The sequence below is a fragment of the Mobula hypostoma genome, chromosome 29, assembly GCF_963921235.1.
Source record: "Mobula hypostoma chromosome 29, sMobHyp1.1, whole genome shotgun sequence".
In the NCBI taxonomy this organism is placed as follows: Eukaryota; Metazoa; Chordata; class Chondrichthyes; order Myliobatiformes; family Myliobatidae; genus Mobula; species Mobula hypostoma.
In genome coordinates, this window is record NC_086125.1 from 10,061,269 (window position 1) to 10,071,936 (window position 10,668).

Consider the following 10,668-nt stretch of genomic DNA (forward strand, 5'->3'; position numbering starts at 1 on the left):
AATCATCTGCAGCTCAACATCAGTAAGACAAAGGAGAGAGTGATGGACTTCAGGAAGTCTGCACTGCTCCCTTTTACTATTGATGCTGAAGATGGGATGTGGTGAGGTCCCACCAGTACCCGGGGCTGCATCTGGGTGACAGACTTGAGTGGAGCACCAACATAGAGGCTGTGTACAAGAAGGGCCAGAGTCACCTCTACTTTCTGAGGAGACTGAGGTTCTATGGAGTATGCAGGCCTTTCCTTCACATGGTCTACCAGTCTGTTGTCACCCATACAATCATCTACGCAGTAGTGTGCAGGAGCAATGGCATCAACACGGGTGATGCCAACAGGCTCAATAAACTAATTAAAAAGGCTGGCTCTGTTATAGGAGTCAAACTGGACACACCGGAGGCTGTGGTAGAACAAAGGACCCTATGGAAAATCCTGGCAATCCTGGACAATGTTTGTCACCCTCCGCATGTCAACTTAGCTGAACAGTGGACCACGTTTAGTAATAGACTAAGAGAGCTGTGCTGCTCCAAAGAGTGCTACATGAGGTCATTCTTACCCTCAGCCATTAGGCTCTATAATGAGTCAACCTGTAGCTGGGGAAGTGATGACTCCCTCCTCTTAGACTGCTTGAGGGAACTTTTTTTTAATTCTTTCTTACTTCTAGTATTGGTATATTTGTATATCTGTGCACTTTAATGCTACTGCGACACTGTTAATTTCCTTTGGGATTAATAAAGTATTTATCTATCTATCTTTTCTGACAGACACAATGGCTTGAACAGTTGTGTTCTATGCTGTAAATTTTCTTTGATTGCACCCAACCTAAATAACTTTTAGCCAACTCAACTGAATACAATTCTATCACCATTAAAAGGAAAGCTTTCATCAAATCTCTCTAAACCTGTAATAAAAATATTCTGATTGGTTGGAGGTCACTCATTCGGAGTTTAAATTGTGATCACGGAAGTCCTTCTAATCTCTACAGATTGGATTATTTGAACAGGATACAAAGGTCCTGTACATTTTACACTTTCCAAGGTACAGTGGTTTAATTTTACACTGCTATCTTTTATCAATTTTCCTTAAATGCCATTTAGTTTCCCATTCACCCTGTTTCACTGGTTTTGAAACTTCAATGCCAGATCACTCTTAATGTCTAACCTTTAACAGGAACCCCGCATAGCACATTCGCTTGGAGTTTCCCCAACATAACACTGCACTTATCAATATCGAAAGACTTCTGCCAAATTGAGTTTCCAGTCCGCCAACTTAATCAAATTAGCTTGTAACCTATTTACTTGGTTTAAATTCCCAACTTCTATGTATGTTTCTGTAAAATCTTCGGTTACTTGTGCAAATCGAGTACCATAATACAATCCTAGAGGTGTCTTTTCTTACTTCGCCCTACACAAGCCATTTTAAGGATGATTAATGATGTGACAGGACCCTTTCTGTCCACCTGCATTTCAAGACAACCTCATTTTCTATTTGATGAATTGGCTTCTGGTGGTAAAAATCAAACGCAAACCAAATCCGTTCCAGTTTTACATTTTGCAGAATTTATGATTTAGATCAGAGAATCTGTATAATTTTACAAACTGAGTATGACAGAATTCCTTTGTGATCACAGTGCGTAAGCAGATCCACACTAGAGGTTAAAGAAATGAAGGTGATCAATTAGTTTTCCATTAATTACTGTTAATGATGAGGAACAAAACAAAGGGAAAGGAGAAAAGGCAGATGGTAAATCAGAACACATAAGAAAGTAACTAACCAACTGCATCTGTGCTAGTTAATTAATTCAAGATCAGTGTTACTGTATAAACTTTGAAATGAAAAATGTAAGGGAAGTGAAGGTGGTAAAGGCTAAAAGCAATATATTGTGTAAGAAAGGAGCTGGATGCTAGAATGAACAAGGACTGAAAGGAATATAAGAACAGTTGAAATTCATTTAGCTCTTCAGTCTATTTGGCCATTCCCTATGATCTTTGTAAGAGTTGAGTTGTTCGTCCATCATTGACGCCGATGAGGACCTTGACACCATTATGATGGTGTCGAGACTAGCGCGTGACTTGGATTTAAGTGAGGGAGAGTTGCGCAGCGTCAGCCTCACTCTCTCTTCCCAATTCCCATCTGGATCCAGTGGCAAGACAGAGTCTAGACGGCCGGAGATGGGACTAGGTGCAGTGGATGACCAGGACGTCTTCTGTGTCTTGTCCTGCTCTACACGTTCCACGACGCTTGCAGAGACCGCCTACTTGACCGTTGGACCTTCCATTGGTCTCGTCTGCTCAATCCGCCGGAGTCTGTCTTCACATGCTGGGATAGACAACTCCCTATCTCACTGAGGGTTTGAGACCCGTCGGCTACCCTCACCTGGTTGTAAGAATACCTACTGTAATTACAAGATCTCCCCTTCATGCCTTACAAATATCAGACATAAATTAGGAAAAAATGGAGGAGATTTATTTGCCATTTACAGGATTCCAAACTCTAATCACATTTAGAATTGCTTCACAACAACTTTTGAAAGTTTCTCTCCATAAGTTCATCATTAATGTCTTGAAAACTTTGAATAAGCATCCCAATAATCTTCTAACTTTAATGGAATAAAACCCTATTGTGCATGATTTCTTGTAAATCAGTCCTTGGAATCTGGGTGCCATGCTGGAAAACATACACTGTAACCCACCTGAAGTCAAAGTTGTGAGTATGGTGCCCTAACTGCTCATTCTATTCCAGGTCTGACTAACCAGGATGTACCATGACATCCATCCTCTTTTTATAAATGACAGAATTCCATTGTTTCTCTTGTCTAATTTACATACATACATATATTTATTTAGATACAGTGTGGAATAGCGCGCTGCCCAGCAATCCCCTGATTTTTAGCCTAATCACAGGATAATTTATATAATGACCCATTAACCTACTAACCAGACCATCTTTGGACTGCAGGAGGAAACCAGAGCAGGCAGAGGAAACCCACGAGTCACGGGGAGAACGTACAGACTCGTTGCAGGCAGCAGCAGGAATTGAACTCGGGTCTCCGGTACTGCAATGGGCTAGAAATTCTGCTGTGCAAAAAGGGTGGACTATAGCTGTTCCCTGCTGAGACTGCTGAGAAACTTCCTCTCTTTCATTTTGTAGAATACAAAATGCTATAACTATTTTAAATTTCAACTGATCTAAAAAATTTACAAAAAGGCTGATTAAGATTGTCCAAACAACTTTAATACAATTATTTACAGGTAAATAAAATTTACCTTCTAATGATCTGCCTACATAGAACCACATAGTCTCTTTGAACCACTACTATTTCAGCTTTTCATCATTTAGAAAACACATTTTTCTATCCTTTTCAGCCACTATTACTATCTGTCAATTGGAATACCTGCCTGTCATTCCCACTCACCATCTTCCCCCAATCAGGTAAATAAGAATTAATAATCAATAATAATCACTTCCATGAGCTTCAATTTAAGGTACCTGTTAGCTTTGCACATCTTCACAAATCTCACTTAAATTGTCTACTTTGATGTACTCTTTATAAATCCATGTTACTTCTCTCTGACCATATGACTCTATCATTAATCACGGGTACCAGTAACTTGCTAATATGAGGAAATCTGCAGATGCTGGAATCTCAGGCAGCACACACAAAAAGTGCTGGTGAATGCAGCAGGCCAGGCAGCATCTATAGGAAGAGGTACGGTCGACGTTTTGGGCGGAGACCCTTCGTCAGGACTAACTGAGAAAAGAGATAGTGAGAGGTTTGAAAGTGGGAGGGGGAGATCTGAAATGATAGGAGAATACAGTATCTTCCTATCATTTCAGATCTCCCCCTCCCCCTCTCAAATCTCTCACTATCTCTTTTCTCAGTTAGTCCTGACGAAGGGTCTCCGCCCGAAATGTCAACTGTACCTCTTCCTATAGATGCTGCCTGGCTTGCTGCATTCACCAACTTGCTAATGTAGGTTTTCATGAATAAAACAGCAGAGGCGTTTTAAGTTTAAGAGAAACCATAGCAACTAACCTTATTGTCACCAAAAGCAGAAACTTGGTAGCGACCTTTATGTCATTGCATCAGACACAGCTCTTAGAGTGAACCCCAACTCAATGTCGGTGATTGTAAATTATGCACACGTTTCCACCCATTATATTACCCTACACTAACAACTAAGGCTTGGTTAAGTAGTCAATAGTTTGCCAGTTTCCTTTTCTTGCCTTAGTGAATCTACAGAATGATATGTAGATTTATAATCTAAAGCAATGGTCCCAAATTCAAGAGAATTTTTACTAAGTCCACTATAGTAAACAGCACCATGACCATTCAACTTAACTCAAACCTCTTCTTTCACTTAACTCCAGAGCATAATTCTTGAATCTCTTTGCTTCATATATGTGTCTACCCTTTTTTTCAAATACAGCTATAACATACACCTCAATCCTTCACTGAGTTATTGACTCCACATTCCAACTCTGCCTTGAAAATGAGCAATTCTGCTATTACTCTGGACCTTTTATCAGTGGAGTTTAAAAGAATGAGGAGGGATCTCATTGAAACCTATTAAGTATTAAAAGGGCGAGATAGAAGGGTCCTGGAGAGGATGTTTCCGACAGTGGGAGAGTCTAGGACCAGAGGGTACAGCCTCAGAACACAAAGTTGTCCCCTTAGAACAAAGATGAGGAGGAATTTCTTTATTCAGAGGATGTTGAAACTGAGGAATTCAATGCCACAGATGGCTGTAAAGGCCAGGTCTTTGTATATCTTTTAAGCGGAAGTTGATAGTTTCTTGATTAGCAAGGGCATCAAAGTTTATAAGGAGAAGGCAGAAGAATGGAGTTGAGAGAGATAATAAACCAGCCATGATGGAATGGTGGAGCAGACTCAATGGGCCGAATGGCCTAATTCTGCTCTTATGTCGTGTGGCATATCTTAAATCAATATATTATTTATTATATATAATATATAATATATAATATATTATTTCTTGGTGACCGTCTTGTTTGATATTCTGTAGTTCTGCTCTTCACAATCTGATGTAATACTCTGAAGCTATTCCTTCAAAGCCCTTTGTAACTCTAAAGGATGCTAGGTCTCACTTAAGTTTTCTCTTTTCATATAAGAAGCAACTAAGTTGAAATGCATAACTTCAGATCTGGGGTTATCAATGTAAGTTTTTTACATCCTGTACCATGCCTCTATATTGTCTTAATAATGTGAGAATCATAATAGTCCATAATATTGAATGTAGCTTAAGGAAAGTTAATATCCAGGTTTACACACTTTATTTATTTGAGATACAGTGCAGAATGAGACCTTTTGTCCCTTTGAGCCACACTGCCCAGCAATCTCCCAACTTAACCCTAGCTTAATCACAGGACAATTTACAATGACCAATTAACCTACTAACTATACGTCTTTGGGAGGAAACGTGGTCATGGGGAGAATGCACAAACTCCGTACAGGCAAATAGTCAGATCTCTCTACTTAGCAACAACCCCAAATGTCTGACTGACTGTTTATATGGTTACTGATATGATGTGTTGCTTTTAGTAGTTTCTAATCCTAAATCCTTCTTGATTCTTTACACACATTTAAGTACTTAGAAAATAAACATCAAAATATAATAGTCATAGTTTCTAAAAATTCGTTTGCCGATCTGTAAGTTCACTGACGTTGTGTGATTTACTCTGTGAATAATGTTAGCTATGGACCATTGTCACAATGTCTTTTTTAAAAAATAAATTATTACCCTTTAGAACAGAGATGAAGAGGAATTTCTTTAGGCAGAGGGTGTGAACCTCAGAGGCTGTGGAAGCCAAGTCACCTGGTATATTTAAAGCAGAGGTTCTTGATTAGTCAGGGCATCAATGGTTACGGGGAGAAGGGAGGAGAATGGGGTTGAGAAGGAAAATAAATCAGCCATGATGGAATGGTGGGCAAGATTCAGTGGGTCAAATAGCCTAATTCTGCTCCTATGTCTTATGATCTTATTTAAATATGTGCGGTAGTGAATATATTGGAGGTCTTCAAAACGTGAATGGTACAGTATTTGTTTTACTCATGATCTCTCAGGAAATATTTAGATGAGATCTTTTTCATGAACAATCTTGTTTTTTTTTCTTAGATTTGATCCTTCTACATTCAACCAGACCTGCAGCTCATGTTACTGGTAAGAATAATTTTTTTGGAGGGTGTCCCAGTTTAAACATAATTAAATATATGTTCACATTAATGACAGTATTCCACTACATTGTACTGAGCTCAAAGTATGTACTGTGAGGGGATTCAACGTCTGCCACAGACCTCATTACAAAACAGTATAACATGATTTTAAAAGTGCAAACAGGAGGAAATCTGCAGATGCTGGAAATTCAAGCAACACACATAAAAGTTGCTGGTGAACGCAGCAGGCCAGGCAGCATCTCTAGGAAGAGGTACAGTCGACGTTTTAGGCCAAGACCCTTCGTCAGGATGCTGCCTGGCCTGCTGCATTCACCAGCAACTTTTATGTGTGTAACATGATTTTCTGCATTTTATTTACTCAGTGTTACATGTTGTTCATGCTGCTGTCATGGTAGTAGATGGAATTCAGAGGTCCTAAGTTCAAATTTTACCATAGCAAGCGGTGGAAGTGAATCAAATAAAATACCTGGTCATTTGTGGGCAAACACCAGAAGAAAGACTGCAAAGATTTCAGAATCAATAAGATCTAGTTCTGTTTTTCCCAGCAGACAGCCTGTGACATATGCCTCTTCTGGTTATATGTAATTTAGATAAAGCAATATGGTTAACGCCCCTGAAAACCTACTATCTATAAATCCTGCAAAGTTTAGTAAAATAATGATTCACTGGACCTACTAACAAATTATTTACATTTGGATTGATGTGCATGGGCCAATGGCATTTAATATCTCAAGATTATCAGTTCTGCTCCATAGGTAGAATTTACCATCAGAGGTGGTGGTTGCCCATCATACTAAAGTACAGCGCAGAAACAGGCCCTTTGTCCCATCAAGTCCATGCCGAACCATGTAAATTACCTAGGCCCATTGACCTGTGCACCTGGACCATAGGCCTCCATACTCCAGCCATCCATGTACCTACCCAAACTTCTTTTAAGCATTGAAATCGAGCTCGCATGCACCACTTGGGCTGGAAGCTCAATTCACACTTTCACAGCGTCCCCTCATGTTCCCCGTGAACTTTGACGGCGACATGAAACCTGCGTGGGAGAGTTTTTAAAGTGGAAAAGCTGTTGCTCTGGGGCAGTTTCATTCCCTCGACCTCAGAAATCCAGGTCCAGTGGTACAAACAAGCATCACAGACTGGGGTCTTCCTTGGTTACAGTGGATCACCACCACGTGAAGATTTATTAAACCGGTTCCAAAGAAGGAGGGTGGAGGAGGGATAATCTTGCAAGCCTGCTGTGTTATTTATCAAGATTGTAGCTGATCTTCCACCACAGCACAATTATTTAAAGTCCACAGTCCTTCTTTCCTTTAATATCCATAAATTTACTGATTCAGCAACTGATCCTCCTTAGTCCCCCAGGATAGAGTGTTCCAAAGATTCACCAAATTCTTGAGTGAACATATCTTTTCATAATCTGAATCCTAACCAGGCTAGCTGTTATTCTGAGTCTCTGATTATTGGTTCGAGAGTCCTCAGCCAGGAGACCATCATCCTTGCGTGTAGCTGATCATTTTGTATATCTCCAGTAGTTCTTCTTAACCTTAGAGAATACAGGCCTAGTCTACGCAAATCCTCCACAATTCAACAACCATCACCCGTCTCCCCCTCCCCCTTCTTTGGAGCCAGTTTAGGAAATCTTCATTGCATTCCCTCAATGACAAGTGCACCCTTTCTTAAGAAAAGGAGAGAAAACTGTTCACAATATACCAGAGGTGCTCTCACCAAGGCCCAATCAATTGCTGTAAGACTTCCTTGCTCTTGTACTCCATTTTCTCAAAGTTGCTCATAGGGCTTGGCTTTCAGGAATTTTGTACAATTCCTCTTGAGGTCCTTTTGCTCATTTAATACACCTCATAGGATCAGCTCTAAACTTATTATTTTCTAGGGACCACACTCCAACCTAAATGTTAGGTTTTAAGCAGCATTTTAAAAGGAAAGGGTAAAACTTTATGGAGAAAATTCCATATGTTGAAACATTTACACTTGAAGGTACAGCTACCAAAGGTGGGAATTCAATGTATGAATGCTAAATTCTTGGTGGGTTGGAGGGGGTTATAGTCATGAGAAAAAATGAGATTATTTAAAGAACTATACAAGATTCTGTGACTTTTAAAATTGAAGTGTTAATGGATTTTGAACTAATAGCAGACAGCAGGCTTAGGGAGCAATATGAGAGAAGAACAAAGTAATTGTGGACACAGGTCTTATAATTTTGGATGATTCAAGTACAAAGTGTACATTGAAGATAAATGGCATAGTGAAGGTAATAAATGCGTGATTGATCATATAGATAATTGGTGATGGTGGAGAAGTTGTCTGATTGGTATTATATTTATAGATGCACTCTTCCTTGCAGGATGTAATTGTAGTTCTTCTAGACATGGCCGACTGCACTGGGAACACAAAAGAGGAATTGCTTTCTTGCGTGGAATTGACTATAAAGAAGGAGCTTTGGTGATTAAGAAATCTGGACATTATTTCATTTATTCCAAGATCCTTCTGGGAGAAATAAGTTGTGATGTTGAAAGAAATGGATTTCTGAAACAAACAGTATTTAAAGAGGGAGCAGCATATCCAAAACCCATTGAGCTAATGACTGTTCGGAAATTCTTTTGCACAGATCAGAACGCACACAACTGGTTGGACAATAGTTACCTGGGTGCAATATTTAAGTTTAATGAAGGGGATCAAGTGTTCATCAAAATAACAGATAAACGATTTCTGACAGTCATCAATGATGCAGAAACCTTCTTTGGTGCATTAATGATTTAATGTATTTACCGGGCTTTACATCCATCTATTCTATTCAGTAAATGAAAACCATCTTTGAACCTGACTATTATCTCCTTGGTTCATCTAAAGGCTCGAACTGTCATACTCGAAAGCAATTAACTCAGACCTGTAGTATTGATTATACGATGGAAGCACATTCTCTAAAATTGCAATTGATATTATGTGCTTATGTGCCAATTGTGTCTGCTGCCATTATTTTTGGCGTTGTCTCTTTTTATTCACCCCATCAGGACTAAACAGCACATGCCTGATTTAATATTAACCATTGTTTTATTTATTGATGCTTTGGTAAATGTCCCAAACACTTAAGTTTGTGATACCATCTCCTTATTCCATTCCATAGGTGCTTGCTGACCTACTGAGTTCCTTCAGCATTGTGTGTGTATTTTCCCTAGAACAGGGGTTCCCAACCTGGGATCCACAGACCTCTTGGTTTATGGTATTGGTCCATAGCATGAAAAAAGGTTGGGAAAACTGTGCCCTAGGCATAGAAAACTGAAAAATTTACATCAGAAAATGTATTACTAAAGAAAAGGGGATTGTGGTTGGAAATTCTTCTCTGGCCATTGGTGCTAAATGTGTTCCTTAGTGCTTGTAGTAAGATCAATGCTACCCCAAGATATGATTTTATTTCAAGTCTGCGCAGTGCACTCTTGAAACTAGGATTCAGCGTGCTGCTGCTGTTTGAGATCATGTTTAGTACTACTGACTGGGGCTTAACTCCTAAGAAATGCTGATATGAATGAAATCTTCATTTAAAAATAAATCACTCTGGCAATAGATCAGCCAACTTCTAAAATTGTTGCCGTCTGTGAGGTTAAGGTAGTCATAGTGTCTACTGCTAAGATAGTTCAAAAATGCTGAAACACCAGTCATCAAGGACGTAATGCTGAGGGTTTGTAAGGTATTGGACAAACTACCCAGTGTTTTTAGGTCTCTTATCTAAGAAAATATATGCTGGCATTGTAGAGGGTCCAGAGGAGTTGATGAGAATGATTCCAGGAACAAAAGGGTTAACTTATGAGGAGACTATGATGTCTCTGGGCCTGTACTCACTGTAGTTTAGAAGAATATGGGACAATTTCATTGAAACATATCTAACATTGAAAGGCTTAGATAGAGCTGATGTGTAGAGGATGTTTCTTATGGTGGGCGGGTTTAGGACCAGAGGGCACAGCCTTAGAATGGAGAGCTATCCAGTTAGAAGAGAGATGGGGAGGAATTTCTTTAGCCAGAGGGTGGTAAATCTGTGGAATTTATTGCCATGGATGGCTGGTAAGGTAAGTCATTGAATATGTTTAAAGTTGAGTTTGATAGGTTCTTGATTAGTCATGGCATCAAAGGTTATGGGTAGAAGAATAAATCAGCCATGACAGAATGGTGGAACAGACTTAATGGGCTGAATGGTCCCATCCTGCTTCTATGTCTTATGGTCTTAGGAAAGTGTTGTGATGATCTTTACAAGTTAGTTTAAGGTGACAATAGGAAGCTTGGTTTGTGATGTTTTTACGTGCCTGCATGGTTTTGGGATTGGGGGGGGGGGGTGTGGTTAGTAAGTTGGAAATCGAGTGGGCTGACCTGTGCCGGATGGTAGTGCTACCTGACTGTTGTTGGAACCACCCTTTCTTCCCTCTGGTTGATGTAAGTAGAGAGGACTCCATTGCATTCTTGACCTGT

General features: G+C 39.7%; 1 protein-coding gene across 1 annotated transcript in view; it reads left to right on the forward strand.

Moving 5' to 3' along the window:
- LOC134339409 (tumor necrosis factor ligand superfamily member 14-like) overlaps nt 1-9,520 on the forward strand; it is a 29,123-nt gene extending 19,603 nt beyond the window's left edge. Inside the window, exons 3-4 of the mRNA XM_063035878.1 lie at nt 6,131-6,175; nt 8,555-9,520. Coding sequence (XP_062891948.1) covers nt 6,131-6,175; nt 8,555-8,970 — 461 coding nt within the window. The 3' untranslated portion in view covers nt 8,971-9,520. The remainder of the gene's footprint in view (nt 1-6,130; nt 6,176-8,554) is intronic.
- Nucleotides 9,521-10,668: the final 1,148 nt, after the last annotated feature.